The 18,078-nt window shown below is 42.6% G+C and overlaps 4 protein-coding genes across 6 annotated transcripts; 2 read left to right on the plus strand and 2 right to left on the minus strand.

The window, feature by feature from the left end:
* Positions 1-155: 155 nt before the first annotated feature.
* On the minus strand, positions 156-1,822 carry LOC131265578 (uncharacterized). The gene is made up of 2 exons (XM_058267868.1): positions 1,634-1,822; positions 156-363 (listed from the first exon to the last, which is right to left on the minus strand). Exons 1-2 carry the CDS (start codon positions 1,667-1,669, stop codon positions 163-165), a joined length of 237 nt encoding a protein of 78 aa, XP_058123851.1. The 5' UTR covers positions 1,670-1,822; the 3' UTR covers positions 156-162.
* A 1,331-nt stretch (positions 1,823-3,153) lies between these two features.
* On the plus strand, positions 3,154-5,260 carry LOC131265561 (protein arginine N-methyltransferase 7). The gene has a single exon (XM_058267847.1). It carries the CDS (start codon positions 3,191-3,193, stop codon positions 5,237-5,239), a length of 2,049 nt encoding a protein of 682 aa, XP_058123830.1. The 5' UTR covers positions 3,154-3,190; the 3' UTR covers positions 5,240-5,260.
* A 4,942-nt stretch (positions 5,261-10,202) lies between these two features.
* LOC131265576 (ubiquitin-conjugating enzyme E2 variant 2) lies at positions 10,203-14,448 on the plus strand. Of its 3 annotated transcripts, none has more exons than XM_058267866.1 (5): positions 10,203-10,441; positions 11,462-11,612; positions 11,999-12,141; positions 12,227-12,352; positions 12,440-14,448. In XM_058267866.1, exons 2-5 carry the CDS (start codon positions 11,591-11,593, stop codon positions 12,578-12,580), a joined length of 432 nt encoding a protein of 143 aa, XP_058123849.1. In that variant the 5' UTR covers positions 10,203-10,441; positions 11,462-11,590; the 3' UTR covers positions 12,581-14,448. The 3 variants fall into 3 exon arrangements, with proteins under 3 accessions (XP_058123849.1, XP_058123847.1, XP_058123848.1); XM_058267864.1 differs by having other exon boundaries at positions 11,465-11,612; XM_058267865.1 differs by lacking the exon at positions 10,203-10,441 and adding an exon at positions 11,079-11,196 and having other exon boundaries at positions 11,465-11,612.
* Positions 14,449-14,835: 387 nt separating this feature from the next.
* LOC131265573 (cytochrome c1, heme protein, mitochondrial) lies at positions 14,836-17,647 on the minus strand. Its single transcript, XM_058267859.1, has 4 exons — positions 17,482-17,647; positions 16,714-16,758; positions 16,066-16,641; positions 14,836-15,684 (listed from the first exon to the last, which is right to left on the minus strand). Exons 1-4 carry the CDS (start codon positions 17,551-17,553, stop codon positions 15,457-15,459), a joined length of 921 nt encoding a protein of 306 aa, XP_058123842.1. The 5' UTR covers positions 17,554-17,647; the 3' UTR covers positions 14,836-15,456.
* Between the last annotated feature and the right edge of the window lie 431 nt (positions 17,648-18,078).

Raw genomic sequence — 18,078 nt, forward strand, 5'->3', positions numbered from 1 at the left:
AAGTTTTGAGATTGTGCGTTAAACGTAACGATAATTATTTCAATTGAAAAAAATAATAGGGCAAATAAAAACAGCATCAACTATGGCACTAAACCGTGGAAGCAACAAATTTACAATACCACGCTTGGCGCCTAATATCGACATTGGGAATGTCAACCAAATTTAATGTTGACCAAGCAGTTTCTCCATTGAATTGAACTGCCAGTCGGTTTCTTTGATAAAATTTAGTTCCTTGCGAAGGTTTTGCAAACGCTTAGCGTGGTTCTCAAGCTGCAGATTGTTTTCGCACATGTCCACGTATATATAGAATGTGACTCCTATGATTCCATCTTTGGATGGGGAAAGCTGCTGCTCGACTTTAGACTGAAGAAAGAAACAATGTGTACCGAAAACGGTATTAGTTAGGAAGCGAATTGATTGTGCCGAAAAGTATATGTCCTTTAATGCTACGATCATTATAATTCCGCATGTACGGGACACAAGCTGAACACGTTTTTTCAAATGCATAATTAATAACCTTATCCAACGGCTACTTACATGACGACGAATTGGATCCCTGTAAACTTGGAAAATGAGTTAAGTGTATCTGATAGGTTCTACATTCTGGCGTACTTTGGTTGGTGAGGTATTTGGCGCTTGAGTAATCGTTCATTCTTCACCCATTTACACCCTTCCGGGTGTTTTCCCAACTTACCGCCACCTTCTTGTGTAGCATGGCATTTTCATTGCGAAGTGCCATGACGAGTTCATCATTATGTCTCAGCATGCTAACCTCCAGCTTCAGCTCTTTCACATAATCTACCGTCCCTTTCAAGATGGTTCCTTTGTTGACGCGACCATCCTTGCCGTTCAGCTCACTGCTCGATCCTTCCATGTTTTTCGGCAACAGCGTTCCCAGTTCCTTGATCTTATCGTTTATGTTGAAACGACGACGCCTCTCGACTTCAATAGAAACATAAGTTATCATTTCATTTACCGATCGAAAATCGTTTCGACCTCAAATCGCGGACCATACGCATGGAACCCTTAATCGAACAACTTTTCACAACTTTAGCGCTTTGCAAATACATTGATAGCCAAAACCTTGTCCATTACAACATCCATCCATTTAGAGTTTTCCACCTTAGCCAGTCTTACCAACCGTATGACCCGTCATACAAACCAATCCGGCAGAAGAGCAGCGCTTTCTATGTTGCGATGGTTTCCAAAAGAACAGGGCATCAGAGTATACGGCAAGCCGGGGATTAGACTCGAAGAGCGATATACGCAGAGAATTGCTTTCATTGCTTCATGTTCATCAGTGTGGGACGATGGGTCTCATGCGAATCTCTACATGGTTGAGGAACGAAGCACACAGCGGGACGTAAATTGTTAACCTCAAAAATTGAAACAAAGCCTAAAGGACGCCATAACCCTTTCATGAAGCACGATGGAATGAATGGCACGATATCAAATTACGCTGACTTAGCGCTTGCGTTGAAATCCCAATGGAATAAGAATGCACTATTAGCTAGCATTATCGCTACACTTTGATCCCGTACGCTTTGAATAACTGCGGAATTATAATGACCAAGTGCACTTTTCTAATGATAAGCTATGAACGATAGCGAAAATCACTCGTTCCCATACTTACAATCGCCTCCTTGGACGTCAGGTCGCTGCTTGACATAGTTTGTATTGAATGTGTTAAGAAACACTTTTCTAAATCAACAATACACAGGAAAATCTATGGAAAATATGTTGTTGCGTAGCTATGTTGGTGTTAGAAAGACAACAATTGAAAACATTGTTGTCGGAATGACAGACTTCTCAAATAGCTTCCGGCTAGTGTTGGCAGAATCGAGATCAAGATCAATCAAAAGACAGGTCAGGTCAAAGCTATTTTTTGCTCCGCCCATGGTGGGTTCTAAGAGAGGTGAGCTCAAAAGCAAAGTGATTACTATCCAGGTGGGTTCATCCCGAACAAATCGCCTTCATATTTTTAGAAAAATAAAGGAAAAATTTGACAATCGTTGCGGGTTTTGTTTATGTTTACAATTTGCCAGTTGTTGTTTCCAAAGCTCTTTCCGATAGCGTAAGAATGCCGTATTTATCCTGTTCAGCTGTTTTTTGCAAAAATAACTCATGGAATGGGAAAAAATGCGATATAATGAAGATATTGTCGTGTTAACAAACACGTTTCGTGTAGCATTGTAGCAACAAAGTGTTAACATATGTGCCTTTGGACGACCTAACCGCTTTACCCATCTCGTCCAACCTCATTTACTAGATGAATTTGCAATATATCGTTGATGGAACTGTGTCCTCAGTAAATTTGTGGCTAATGAGGGCAGAGCCTTCCGGTAACCGTATCAACTAGAACCAGCAGCTTGCTAACGCGTCGTAATCCTTTTGTTGGTAAACAAAACCAGGAACGATTGTCAAAAATTGATTTCAAAATGGCTGCCACGACCAGGCCTTTGAGCTCACCTCCCTTAGGACCCACCTTGGTCAAAGCTGTTTTTTCCTCCGCCATTGTTGTGACAGTTGGTTAAAAACGTGTTTACAAAAAATTCCAGCATATTTGTGGAAGATCTCCACAGTATCCATGGTCTTGGGGATAGAAAGTGCTCTTCTGTGTGAAATCATGGGATATGGATCCTTTTGCTCGCTGTGATTGCCTAAATTAAGTTTGTTGGTCTGCCTTATACCCAGTCTTCCTCCAGAACATATGTCGAACGCTTCAATTCCTTGTTCTGTTGATGAAACATACCAATATTGCAGTTTTACCTCACTTTCCTGGCTGCTCGTGAAAGGTAAACAAAATTTCAACCAACTTTCAAAAAATTTCCCACGGTTTTTCTCTCGTTACATGGTATGCTGCGACCTCTTTTCCATTGACTTTGCTAAATTCCTAATCAAGGTTTATCCACCTTGTTCTTGTAGAGTTCTGTCTCTTTTCCACACAACTAATTTATCAAAAACTAGAAAAGAGTGAAACATATTTTCTAAGACAAAGTAGTGTCTTACAAAAACTTTTCGTTTGAGGGGTCACAAGTACAAATCGGTTAAGCGATCATAAATATATTGATAAATTTACTATTTCAGCTTTAAGTATCAACCAAGCACGTGCAGTTGTCATTAGCCGGTTCGGATTGTAAACAAAACATTAGTGAACGACAAGTTGTCCATTACTGCGAATATCTTAGGAATGGAGGAAATAGCCGAAGTAGGCGATGATGGTTTCGATTTGCAGCAAGAAATAGCTCGAAGCGCCTTTGCGGACATGTGCCACGATTGGGAACGTAACCAAAAATACGACCAGGCACTCCGGATAACGATTGAACGGCTTCACAAAAGTGGCAAGCAAGCAAATGTTCTGGACATTGGCACCGGCAGCGGACTACTCTCAATGATGGCTGTACGTGCAGGTGCAGACAGTGTAATAGCTTGTGAAGCTTTCCGCCCAATGGCGGACTGTGCCGAACGTGTGATAGCGGCAAACCAAATGGACGAGCGGATACGTTTGATCAAAAAGCGGTCCACCGAGCTAACAGTTGGTCCGGGAATGGATATGGAGCGACGCGCGAACGTGCTGGTAACGGAACTATTCGATACGGAGCTGATCGGCGAAGGTGCCATCGGAACTTATCGGCACGCGCTGGAGCACTTGCTGACGGATGATGTCCTGACGATACCGCATCGTGCAACAATCTATGCCCAAGTGGTAGAGTGTCCGCTCGCCCTGAACTGGCAGTGTCTGAAGACCTTGTCGAATGCCGACGGAGACATTCTGCTACGCGTTCCACCGGAGGTGACAGCCTGCCGAGGGTCAAGCGCGGTTTTTGATATACAACTCAGTCAATTCCCAGCACATAGTTTCAACGCCCTCACGGAACCGATGCCGGTGATGGAGTTTTGCTGGTCCAAGCTGGACGAACTAAAAACGGACCGCTGTTTTAAAAATCTATGTAAAGCGCGCACCTCTGGGTTCCCGCAAGCAGTCTTTATGTGGTGGGATTTAACGATGGACAAGGAAGCAAGCGTGGCGCTGAGTTGTGCCCCGTACTGGGCGCATCCCGATTATGAACACCTTAAAAATGCACAGGTTCATCCCGCGCGTCGGCTTCCGGAGAGCAACTTGATACCTTGGCGAGACCACTGGATGCAGGCAGTGTATTTCTTGCCGCCGGTTAAAATTCCTCTTCAAAAAGGACAAGAGTTTATGCTCCAGTCATACCACGATGAGTATTCGCTGTGGTTTAGCATTAGTGAAGAGACACCACTAACCCGTCCGCATTGCAGTTGCGGATGGCACATTGCACAGTCACGATCACGTATCGGACAGTTGAACGATAGCCTGCGCAATAAACGATATCTGAACTACTTCGAGCGCGTATTTTCCGGAGATTCGGTGGTGCTCGTCTTGAGTGAAGGTTCCCTGCTAGGGCTGGCCGCAGCACGCATGGGCGTCAAGCAAGTATTGCTCTACGAGCCGAACGCAATCTCTCGCCGCTGTATGGAAGCGTTCGTGGAAAACAATAATGTTCAAAATGTACAGTTTGTAACATCGGCCGATTCCCTCGAGTCGGAGCAGGTAGCCACTGTGACGCACGTGTTCAGTGAACCACACTTCCCTTCCGCCATTCTACCATGGGACAATTTGCACTACGGAGATTTGCTCAAAAACCTTAAACCGTTGCTTCCAGCGAGCGTGGCAGTCATTCCGGCTTCCGCAACACTTTACGGCTTACCGGTAGAATTTTTAGATTTACAAAAAATTAACGCCCCACTTGGTACATGCGAGGGTTTCGATTTATCGTTGATGGACAAACTAATCGAGCAACATTCGTTGTACGCGGATTCGCCGGTCGAAGCTCAACCACTGTGGGAATATCCAGCGTATCCTCTTGCCGGTGCCAGTCGTCTGATGGACATTGATTTTGTCGGTGATTTCGAGAAAACAAAACTTTCGAGTGGCAAATTCTGTCTATCTGAACCAGGTCGATGTAATGGAATCGCAATTTGGATCGAGTGGCACCTGGATGGTAGTCTTGGGCCGAAAACAACGATATCTAGTGGACCAGTAGTACCGGTAGAGGAGGCGTCCGATGAGCCGGTGCGCTGGAATATGAATTGGCGCCAGGGAGTACATTTAGTACGGAGCTTCCCCAATCGTGCAGCCATCATTCCTTGGACCGTTAAGTTTAATCCTACATTAAACAATGTATACTTTCAGTTTGATTATACTGATAAATAAATATTTGTATACGTCATAGAACCACAAAAGTTGTTTGCTTAGGATTGTTATAAACTTACAGTGACCGGCAGGAAAAAGTGCCCACTTCGAATTTTGTTTATTTTCGCTCAATATTTTTTTCTCAATCCAACTAAATATTCTGCAAGTATTTTTCGTATATTGATTTACATATTTCATATAAGATCCACTACTGAGTAAGCGAAAACAAACATATTTTGATTTTGAGAAAAAAATAATAAAAAGTGACAAGAAAAAGTGCCCACTTCAGTTATTCATTATTATGCATAAAAATAAGAAATAATAAATGCATTATGATATTTTATGTGTTCTCTTTTAGCCTGCTGAAGGCGTTTTGGCATACTTTCTACTAGGATTTTTAGTTTTTGGGGATTTTATTCTTCTCAAGCGCGCATTAGAGCTTCAAAATTGTCTTTTTTATTCGATACATCAGTTTTGTCCACCCTGGCATCGAGAATTGCCCACAAATTATTAATCTCCGGGCTCTGAGGCGGCCATTTCAACAGTTTTGTCCGACAAGCCGTCGAACTTGGCCCCGCCGGGCTGCGTCGAACTTGCCCCCGCCGGGAGAACGAACTTCTCTTCAAGGCCCGTCAGGATCAGTGAAATCTCCGAGTGAGTGATTTTGTTGCAGGATGTTTATGTTTATGTTGTAATCTGCAGTCTTAACACCGTTAATGTTCCCAAGGCTCCCCACTCCACTGGACGAAAAACAACCCCAGACCACCATATTGCCTCCTTCATGGCATATTGTGCCCTGGATGTGGCGAACCTGCAACATTGCCTCCTTCGATCTGCACTGTATACGTTCATGCCATCTTCGATTAAAACGTTCAAATTTTGATTCGTTAGACCACAGAACCGTTTTCCAGTACTCTAGAGGCATAGCAGCATGTTCCTCAGCGAGCTTAAGACGCTTGGCCTTATTGGCCTTGCTGATATAAGGGCGCCTCCTATCAAATCTGCTCTTTAACTCGTATGCAACAAGCCGGCGACGGATAATTCTTTCAAAAACTGATGGCTGAAGTATTTCCAAGATCTCCCTGACAGTTACTTTTGAATTTTTCTTGACCTCACGAATTATTTTAGCGTCCATGCGCGCATCTGTTTTGCGCTTGTCTCATCTACGAGGGCGATCCTCCACCGATCGGTGCGTTTGAAATGTAACTATGAATTTTCCTACCGCTGCGTTGTGGATTTTGTGCTTTGAATAAGTTACTTTAATGTAAATAAGTGCCATAAAAAATATTGGCTAAACCTCAAACGGTGGTTGCAGTGCTGACCGTAAGAACGCGCGGAAACGGCGGCGCGCCCGCAGCGAGCGCAGCGAGCGGACTGCGCTAGGTCTACCGAAAAAGAGAGTTTGTTAGGCCGCTAATAGACGGCGCGCGTCCGGCGCGTCCGCGTCCCGAATGTTATCGAAAATCAGTCAAAATGGGGTCTAATTGACGTTTAACGAATTGTCATTTACCCGCGTGGGACGCGCATCGTCTAGCTAACCACCCGCCATTTTGAACGCGCGTCGCCAGCTTAAAAATATTTTATTTTAAGAATTTAAGAAGAAAAACTCATTCTTTCTTAGCGTGGCAGGTGTGATGTGTGTTTTTATACAACATCCACTCAACGAACTAATTATAACTGAACATTTATATTGAAACGTCAACGGACGCGCTAGCGCGTGGAACGCAGAGTTGCTTGCTCGAAGCAACTCTGCGTCCAGGCAGGCGCGTCGGCTAGCGCGTGCCGAAAGTGACCTAGAAGATGTCAGTTTGACAGATTGTAGATAACATTCGGGACACGGCCGCTTAATGGTTTGAACAAACCTTTGGTGATGTTCGATAATTCGATTTGATTGTTATTATTACTTTTGGAGCGGTGATTGATACATGCGTACCATTAAAAGGAAGATAATATCATTTTACATAGATTTTATCACGAAACCCTACTAATAACAACCGATTTTTCCACATTCAATGTCCAAATCTGTGTTGACCATTTGATTTTGACAACTGCCGAACAGCTATGTCGACTTTGTCGACTCGATTCGAATGTTAGAATACCGAAAAAATCTCGATTCGAGACGAGCGCTCGCGTTCGAGACCGTTTCGAAACGGATCTCGGAATAGCTCTGTTAATTTTGGCGGTAAAAGAGTAAATGAGACCCCGGCCGCCATGTTTTCGATCGTGCCTACACCTCTTAGAGCCACGCTACACGAGCCGCAAACTTAAAAACTTTGCGGCGCAAAGAGGGGAACAGCCGAAAAGTTTACGTCAGAAACTTTTCAGCTCCGTGAGCTGAAAACTGCACCCGCAAAGTTTTTGGCAGCTAACCACAAACTCAAATGCGCCAGAAGAAGAAGATGAAGAAGAAATAAATGTAAACATAACAAATCTCAAAAACAAAATAAACGAACATATGCGGATAGAGCACGGACTACGATCGGATAAAATCCGTTCGACGGTCGGTGAAAAATGAACTCTGTGCGTTTATACCTTATATGTTCAAAGGTTCATTTGAAGCCTCCAGCTTCGTTTATACCTAAGGCGCTCAAGTGTTTCCGTGAAGTGGATGATCATTTCTTTTCAAACGAAGTCGTTGGTAATCATTTAAATAATTACACAAAATGATGATAAATTCATAAAAAAACTACAAATAGGATCCTCGTAAAAGCAATTAACACTTTTTTTTTAAATAAGAACCTTCAAATGTACGAATTCGTTGAGAATCCGCGGCTTAAAACCTCGCGGATTTCTTCCCATACAAACGGGAACGAAAGGATTTGCAAAAAGAGTTCATTTCGTTCATATTCAAAATGGCAGGTAAAATGAACACATTTGAGAGGCGGTGAGTGAAACTTGACAGTCAGATTTGCCCGCGCTTTTCAACGTGAGTGACCTTTGACAACTCGATACGAACGGATTTTATCCTTAACCTACACTTTTTATTTCGTTTGTTGCAATTTATGTTGTTTGAATACGCTTGCATTGCATTCATATTAATGGACAAAGTAATTTTTTTAATATTCTATGATACATGCCCACAAGAACTCGATCTCTTAACTCCTAGTATATATATAAAAAAAAACCTTGCGCGAAGTCGCGCGAATCGCGCTAGATTTTTTTTGCATGGATTTCAACGCCTGTCAGGCGACGGTGCAGTCTGGAAAGCGTGGTACGCTGTCGGAAAGAACTTTGGAAACAACAACTGGCAAATTGTAAACATAAACAAAACCCGGAACGATTGTAAAATGTTTCCTTTATTTTTCTAAAATTATCAAGGCGATTTTTTCGGGATGAACCCACCTGGATAGTAATCACTTTGCCCAAATCCGTCAAGTGGGATCGAATTCTTTGGAATCCGTCAAGGGATCGAGTCTTCGCTTTTTCGAATCCCGAATCTGCCGACACTAATCGGAAGTTTTGCTTCGATCACCTTTGCTCATGGTCTAATGCACGGTTAATGACTACGGTTATGGAATAGGGGATTTCATGTCCACCATATTGATTAAACTCAAGTGTCAAATATTGTTTATAAACAAAGGGAAAACGACGAGCACTGACGACAATTTTCCCTTTTGTGGAGGACCCATCCTTACTCATCGGATATCTTGATGAGAACGCCTATCTGGGACAACTGCGTATCGGCAGCAACTTTCTGCACTTTTCGGCGGCAACCAGATAGCACAAGCCTGCTTCAGATAGGCATGTGTTTCATTCACCTGTTTCACTAGCTTGATCAAGAAGCAAGACAGCGTTTCGTCGTCCACATTGCCTACTGTTCCGTTGACCGTTTCGCACTTTGGAAGACCCTTCAACGTGTACGCAAACACCTGACCAATAGCAATATGCAACGCGGGATCTTTGTTCAACTTCAGTAGCCTAAGAAACCGAGACAGCACCTTCCGGAAGTAGTACTCGCGATCGCCGACGGCCAGATAATCGTGGCAGTGAGCAGCATCCTTGCAAATCTGCCTTCGTGTGCGCTTAAATTATGAAAAATTTTACTTAAAACAGACACAATTACCACAACTGCAATAGCACTCCCCAACATAACGGTCGTTCTAAAAGCAAACAACATTAACCGGACTGTCAAAGGTTTCTTGTATTTTTCTTTTGACGATTTGTCAAAATGCTCTACAGTATTTGACCAGAGTATTACATTAGACCATGGTCTAATGTAATACTCTGGTCAAATACTGTAGAGCATTTTGACAAATCGTCAAAAGAAAAATACAAGAAACCTTTGACAGTCCGGTTAATGTTGTTTGCTTTTAGAACGACCGTTATGTTGGGGAGTGCTATTGCAGTTGTGGTAATTGTGTCTGTTTTAAGTAAAATTTTTCATAATTTAAGCGCACACGAAGGCAGATTTGCAAGGATGCTGCTCACTGCCACGATTATCTGGCCGTCGGCGATCGCGAGTACTACTTCCGGAAGGTGCTGTCTCGGTTTCTTAGGCTACTGAAGTTGAACAAAGATCCCGCGTTGCATATTGCTATTGGTCAGGTGTTTGCGTACACGTTGAAGGGTCTTCCAAAGTGCGAAACGGTCAACGGAACAGTAGGCAATGTGGACGACGAAACGCTGTCTTGCTTCTTGATCAAGCTAGTGAAACAGGTGAATGAAACACATGCCTATCTGAAGCAGGCTTGTGCTATCTGGTTGCCGCCGAAAAGTGCAGAAAGTTGCTGCCGATACGCAGTTGTCCCAGATAGGCGTTCTCATCAAGATATCCGATGAGTAAGGATGGGTCCTCCACAAAAGGGAAAATTGTCGTCAGTGCTCGTCGTTTTCCCTTTGTTTATAAACAATATTTGACACTTGAGTTTAATCAATATGGTGGACATGAAATCCCCTATTCCATAACCGTAGTCATTAACCGTGACCTTTGCTCCTCGGGAGGTAACATAGCAGAAAAAAGTAAGCAAAAAGAAAACACACACATATCGCCCTTTACTATTGTAGGGTGAACAATTTTGTCGGTGCCGTTTCGACGATTCGCTATACGTTGCTCTGGCCTGTAAAATTTCCGGTGGCCCCTTGGTGATCACGCTTAAAACAAGTCGAAAGCTTGGAAAAGACCAAAGCACTCCATTTTGAAGGAGATCAACGAAAAGTAAAGTCAAGCAACACCGACACTGGTCGAGAGTGCAAGTTTTCCTTTACTCGTCATTGACGTCTCCGGTGAGTTGCTTTACGGCGAAAAAAATCACCAGACGAAATTTTTGTCGTACCACGATAGCTGTCTCTGGAATCTAACTAACCGATAGGTGCGATTGAGCGTATGGGGTAAAACGGATTAATGATTATCGAAGCGCCTGAAAAGTACGATATATCCGGCAGTACTTGCTAAGCATCATTTTCATTCCTTGGTGTCAAGAGAGCCGACCCCGACAAGGGTGGAAAAATTGCCGTGTAGAAAGAACACCGTACTTTGTACGCCGCAGTGTGTTTGAACAGTGTATGCGAATAAGTGAAACATTAAATCTTTTTCTCTAAGTTGCTTGCTCCCATCAGCATAAAATGCAATCGCTTTTGGAATAATTTCAATTTGGAAATATTCTTGCGCTAGGGATCAATTAGAAATCACGCAAAAGCAACTAACACACCACCGTGAGGCAGCTATACCAATACCTTCATAGGAACACTTCGAGCTGCTGCTAAATGCACACATTCAGCAGAAAACGTACGAAGTGCCGCAGTTATCAGCATCCTGCTGTCACTGTGACGGGACCAGATGGTCAGGGAGCAAGAAGTGAAGTCCGGACGAAAACATCCCTTTTTCACATACGCAAACGCTGGTAGACGATGGATTAGCCAAAGTCGCCGACGAATCGTTGAATCTTCAATCTGTTAGTAAAACATTCGCGAGCGACAGGCAAGCTGCAAATTTGGTGAAAACGTTCAATAGTGTCGGCTTCGTTGCGATATATCGATGGGTATTTTATTTCGCTTGCGCATTTCATTCACATACTACTACGCACCCGGATTGCATCCGGCAAAGTTGTTCGTTTAGTTGTCAGGATAGTAATACTTGGGCAAATGTCATTTACAATTAACAATCTATAATAGTTCAAATGAACCAGGCGAAACATGACTCATAAACTTTCTTTTAATATCTTCCCTTCCTCCATATTTTCTGTATCTATTAAATTCTTCTGGATCACTATTTCTGGCATATAATGGACACACGGTATGGGCCAGCAGTTTAGTTGTTTGCTAAAGAAATCAACCCCCCCGCAGGAGCGACGACTGCAACGGCAGTCACTATTTCCACCCTACGAATCTGAAAGTCTGGACTTTTAAACAGTGCAGCAGCGAACATACTCAAAGATGGCTTCGTCAACAGGAGTTGGTGAGTATTTTCAATGTATTTTGGCTGTTTTAAGCACAAACTATGGTAGTTCTGTTCAAAGCATTGATTAATGATACTTAGTCATACGGTTTGGTTGTGCACTCGATCTGGGCACGAAAAAAATGACGTAGATGCAATAGTCTTTATTAAATTATCTCCAGCCTTTTTCTTTGCTTGCTATGTTATGCCTGCTTGAGAGTTTAGCTAAATGTTCCCATGTGATAAACGTTGGCGCTATAGGACCTATTTAAATGTACATATTTTGAATCATCATCGAAAATCAACATAAATCTTGATTTATAAGATACGCTCAGGATACTCTAGAAAGAATATAGATTATGTTAGAGAATGACAACTTTTACAAACATTTATTCCATTCATTGCAGTTGTTCCAAGAAACTTTCGCCTGCTCGAGGAGTTGGAAGCTGGCCAGAAAGGTGTGGGCGATGGTACAATATCCTGGGGTCTCGAGAATGATGACGATATGACTCTCACTCACTGGACCGGTATGATCATTGGTCCGCCTAGAGTAAGTGTTTTGCTTCGACATCCAAAAGCAGAAAGTTCAAATTAGGTTTTTTAATTGATGATTGTTTTGTTTTTCATTCTTCCAGACACCGTATGAAAACAGAATGTACTCTTTGAAGGTCGAATGTGGTGAGCGTTACCCAGACGAGCCGCCAACGTTGAAGTTTCTTTCCAAAATTAACATCAACTGCATCAACAGTCAGAACGGTGTGGTACGTACATTCCAAGCATTGATACATGGTAGAAGGTAGTCATAACGTTTGTGTCGTGGTTCAAAGTCAATCTTTTTGTGCTTGCAGGTTGATCATAGGATGGTTCCTGTGCTGAGCAGATGGAACCGTGATTACACGATTAAGACAATTTTACAAGAAATACGTAGGATTATGACGCTAAAGGAAAACCTAAAGTTAACACAGCCGCCGGAGGGTAGTTGCTTTTAGTGCACTTAAATCATCTCTGAAAATGGAAACACAACAACCGTCAGTGGAAAAGTCTTGAAGAGTGGTAATAAACAGAAGATGGATGGATATGAACGGAAATGAAAACGATTCAAGGAGAGTTACATTATCAAACAGAAGAAAAAACCTGCTAAACCGCTAATCGTAATATCCAACCAATAACGTACCAGAGGGTAAGCAGAAGGCAAACCCATACAACAGAGCAAAGAAGAAAGTAGCGGTGATACACTGTGGCTAACAAACTATCCCTTAGCCTGGGAATAATTGAAGAGAATGATAACAGAACCCTTGGCTGCTGCGAAAAGTTGAGAAAATAGTACCATCAGAAAAGCCGAAACTGTCCCGTGGTCTTCTGCCCAACATCACCAGCGTGTACGTCGCGTTTAAGACGACAAAAAGCTTTTGTTGTCGCAATGTGCATTCGTAAAAAAACCACTGTTGGTCCATTAGGGGAATCGTGATTACAGAAAATCTTTTAATCACCTTATTTTAGAGCCTACGCTGGCACCATAAAAGGAACTGCTTTCTGATGCTAAAACAGCTGTTGAAATCGATTAATACAATCTTCCACCCTTGCAGAAGATACAAAAAACCCATGTGAATGCGGTTTCCATAACTACCGAACCATTGGAATATTAGGAAGAGTTGTCGTATGGGATGAAAGAGAGAAATCACCAGTAGGGCAGAGGCAGAAAGAAAGTTAGAAGACTAGTGATAATAGTCATATCCCGATGTTGGGTTTTTTCCGGAACACTTAATCACATTCGAGGAATAACGCAGGCTTTCTGGCTGGTTTGTTTGTGTATCTATAGGTACAACCAAGATTGTTTAGAAAAGGAAAGTAGCCATGAAAGTTCAATCGTGCCGGCATTAGACCTTCGGGAATGTTTCGTACATGAATTCAAGGTTTTTGATCTTAGATTCCTCTTTGTAAACGACAATGCGATTCGCACGGACTTAAAACGGTGGAAAGTGGAAAACCTTTGTTTACGCGCTCGGTATATTAAATGGAAATCACATCAACTAAGCTATTTACAACAGCTTTTTCTTTTTTGCGTCTTTATCATGGATGATTGATTAACGTGGGCATTGCGAGTTGTTCGTGCCGTTTTGTTTTAACTGATCCTTCAACGGTTCCTCCATATTTCTTCGGTAGTGTCTTATCTTTAAAAAATAATTACTGTTTGATGTTTGTGTTTGGCTCTACGTATTTGTACGTATATTAGTTTCATTCGCATCATTACGAACACAATACAATTCATAGAGGTGAGAACAAAACATTAAGGGCGAAAGAAATTATATACTTTTTTAACATTAATTAAAGAAAAAACTGAACTCCATTGACATTTTGCAACGATTTTCAACTTGTTGGCCTGCATAACATGTTGTTTTACTTTGGTGTTGTTTTGGGTACTTTATTTCTATCCACGACTTTTCCATAGTATCATCTTAGGATGCTATAAATAGCAAGACGTTAAAATTGAAATACTTAAGTTTGAAGGGTTTGGTATTATTGCTTAGGCAATATACTTACAAATCAACATTAACCCATCGCTAACGCATATTTCATACCAAAAATGGTGAAACAGCAATGCAAATAATAAGAGTAAAATAGCAACGGAGAATCATCAGAAAACGTGGCGCAATTTTAGAATCACAAATAATTTCAACTGCTTCGGTTACTTAAAAAAATTAATAAGGAAATTAAACAGAAACTTGACAAAAATATGTCAAGGTAATGAATAAAACATGCTGCAATGTGAACATACCCACTGAAATTGTTATTTTTTTGTTGCAAAAAACTTGCATTAGAAACTTAAAACACGCTTCCGATTCCCTGTGGTTTGCTATTGGATTAAGTGATCGTGATCAATAAACGTAGAACACGAGACTGGCCTAAGACATAGGTAAAACAATGAAATATTTTAGTGTACCATTGCCCTTCAATTCTGTGTGCTGGAGTGGACATTGAATGTGATTAATCTTGTTCAACGGTAAGAAAAAACGGAAATATTGAAGACAAAGTACGGTTTAACTTAACAATGATCGTATTCTCTTTTTATTTCGATTTTTCCTAATCATTCCATTAAACAAGCGCATCAAAACGAAGAATAGCTCTGCAAACAGCAAAGTAGGTATTGGTTGCACATCGTTCCCAACCGTCAGACGGAATAAAAATTAGCAGGTTCCATGCAGTTCTTAAACATTCGGACAATTCAATCTAGACACAATCGTGCTGTCGTTTTGTTGAATAATTTTTATGTAGTGATTCGTACAATGGTAATTGAACTATACATGCACAGTTTTCTTTTAAAAAAAAACCTAGCCAAGAATCTGTGCAACGATGCGATGCAATGGAACCCGCACAATTTGGCAAAGCAGTGGCTGGGTTTCCCAGGAAGGGAATTAAAGGAACAGCGACCAGAAACGCAAGCGTTTGGCAGCATTGTAGCCGGAAGGTGAAATTGTATCCACAACATTTTCTAGTTGCCGGTGTTCTTCCTTGAAGCTGTTCCGGTTACTCTCTCTCCTCTCGTTGCATTTCCACTTCGCCCATTGCACAGATTCCTTGTCACTGTTACTAACGACAGCAAAAGCAGGCAGGTTTTAAATTTCGTTCTTCCTTTTCTGTTGTTGCTGGTTGAGTTGGTGATTTTTTTCATTCATTTCTGCTTTATTTTGCTTTAAGTTTGGGCGATAGATTTTCTTCCCCTCGATTACGGTACACAATATGTGTTGGCTGCTTTGTTGTGTCCCCCTAGTCGCTTCGACTCTTCGCTACCCCGCACATTACATCACATCGCTGGGTGCATTTGCTGTTGCTACTGGTTGCTTGCTTTGCTGGTGATTTTACTATTTTACTTGCTCTTTGGGTGGAAGGAAATCTTTCGCGTCTTCAGCGCGGCCCACTTGTGTCTCTTGATATAGTACGACAGTGCACCGAGGATCATAATGATGCCGACAGACTTGATACCCATGCGCTTGCGCTCGTCGTGATACGGCTCGGCGGCCCAAACCAGGAACGTCGACACATCCTTGGCTAGCTGGCTGGCAGTTGGTGGCGTACCGTCAGAATATTCAGCAGCCTGTAACAATAGGACAGATTAGTAAATAAGGTACAATTTTAAATTTTCGCCAATTTGAGTTTCGTTCAACGAATGTATGAAAAAAACGACACGAGACATAAACATCCTAACAATGACATAAATTTACATTGCATTTTGGTGCATCAGATTGCATAGCTTAAGGCGCAACGTGATGCAATCAAGTTTATAAAATTACATGAATCAATCCAGCAAAATAATCCTTTCCATTAATGCACCATTTCAGATAACATATTTTGATTTCATATATACTGGATCTGCATTATTCTAGCAATTAATTTAATGAACCATATTTGAAAATTAGAAGATGAAATATAAAACCAAGAGACCTACTTTTATGGTAAAACGGGTCAGTGCACTTACCTCGTTGTACAATGCCTGGGCCATCGAAATGGCTCCGCCGGGGAAGTAGGGGTTGTAATACTGACCCTCGCGCAGCACCACGCCTGCCGGTGGGTCGCAGTAGCCGGTAAGCAAGGCGAACAGATAATCCTCGCCACCGTGGCGTGCTAGTGCAATGTAGCTCAGATCGGGCGGGTAAGCGCCGTTGTTCGCAGCACGGGCCGCCTCCTCGTTCGGATACGGGCTCGGGAAGTAATCGGACAGCTTGCCCGGCCGCATGAAGTAGTTGCCGGCCTCGTCCGGTCCGTCGCGCACCTGGATTTCTTCCGCCTCGGCCTTAGCCTCCGCCTCCGTGTGCGACACGCCGACCAGATTACGGTAGGCGATGAAGCGCATCGAGTGGCAGGCGGCGCACACCTGCTTGTACACCTCGTAGCCACGGCGGACGGATGCATGGTCGAGGGAATCGAGCACTCCTTTATGGTTCCATGGCAACGCGGGTGGGTGCACTTCCGTACCCGAAGCAGCTACCGATTGCTCAAGGGCGTACAGCAGGGCTCCGGCCCCTCCAACCAACACGCCGGCTGCGGTTGCAACCTACAATAATGGAAAATGATTAACAAAAACAAATTCATCGTTCATGCGTTTGTTCAGACTCATCCAAAATACCTTTTGGCTCTTGGTCCAGGCGCGGGTCGTGGAGAAGTTTTGTACCTGTAAAAATGAATAAACAATTAAAATAGATATACGGTTTATCTTTGCTTAGGTACTTTTAAAGTTATTCAACAAAAATAAACATTGCCATTGGTTCTGATCGAACTCTACCCTAGCAATCATCAAATCCGTCCTACCCCGCAACAATTACATAATGCTCTCGGCAAAGAAAAACAATCAATACCGAGCGTGCACCAACTTGTTCCATTGTTTCCGTCGGTGGTTTACCGACAAATTAGAAAAGCTGTAAGAAGAAATAGTTTTGCTAAGGAAAGGCTACGAGATCGTCATCTTCCAGATAGCAACAATTTGGCTGTGTACAACGATCGATGAACATACTTTTGGATGCCACACAGATCCATCACATAACGCTCCGTGACGTTTATGAGAAGGCATATTTTTCTCCGTGCTATCATTACCAATTTCACAATTTTATGCATTTCATTTCACTGCGCTCGCGAAGGAGGTTTTGGCCGGATCTGTTATTGGATCGTACAGTTTTCTGAACATTCCGCACGTTCTGTGATTACACAACATTTTTCTCACTGTCGGGTCACTCTCGCCGTATTCTACGCTCGGGTCGACCGACCACGGGGGTGTCGTTTTGCACGGATCGCTCCAACATCGCTTCAGAACGGAATAGGACACTTGGGAAACACGCGTACATTTGCGTAATATTGATATTGAATTCACATTCCCCAACATGGGCCCGTTATTACCGACCTTCTGCAAGGTAGCACCACTTTTCGGGCTCAACAATCCGGATCCACAAATTCGTCCTACGAAAGCCGCCATGATTGGACTGCAACGGGGCAAGTGAAAGATTTCTCGCACACTCTGTCGTGACTGTGTCGAATGGTCGTTCGTTCTCGCTTTTGCCGCCTCGTTCCTACTTTGTCCCGCCGCACCGGTCGAACGAAGGTCCTGTCTGTTTGACAGATTCGCACACTGCGACGCGATTTCTAGGTGACGGATGTAAAGACAGCTGGGTTTTAATCGATCTCGATTGAGAACGATTTATGGCGTAAAATATAACATGATCTTCTAAAAACGGTTGTGTACCATAAATAAACTCATACAGTTTGTTTTCGAACAACAATCATCCTGCTATGCAGGATAATTTAAGAATTTGGGTCATCGTTTTGTTTTCATCGAAAAATCGATTAACAATGACATTTCGCTATATCGAAATCTACTGTATTGCTCCTTCGTTCGAATACTTCAAAAAAGTTGTTGTACAATGTTCATTCCAACGCAACAAAAGAAAATGATATAATGAGGGTCGGAAATCAATTTATAACTGTATGGAAAAACTATTGT

The sequence above is a fragment of the Anopheles coustani genome, chromosome 2 (assembly GCF_943734705.1).
Source record: "Anopheles coustani chromosome 2, idAnoCousDA_361_x.2, whole genome shotgun sequence".
NCBI lineage: Eukaryota > Metazoa > Arthropoda > Insecta > Diptera > Culicidae > Anopheles > Anopheles coustani.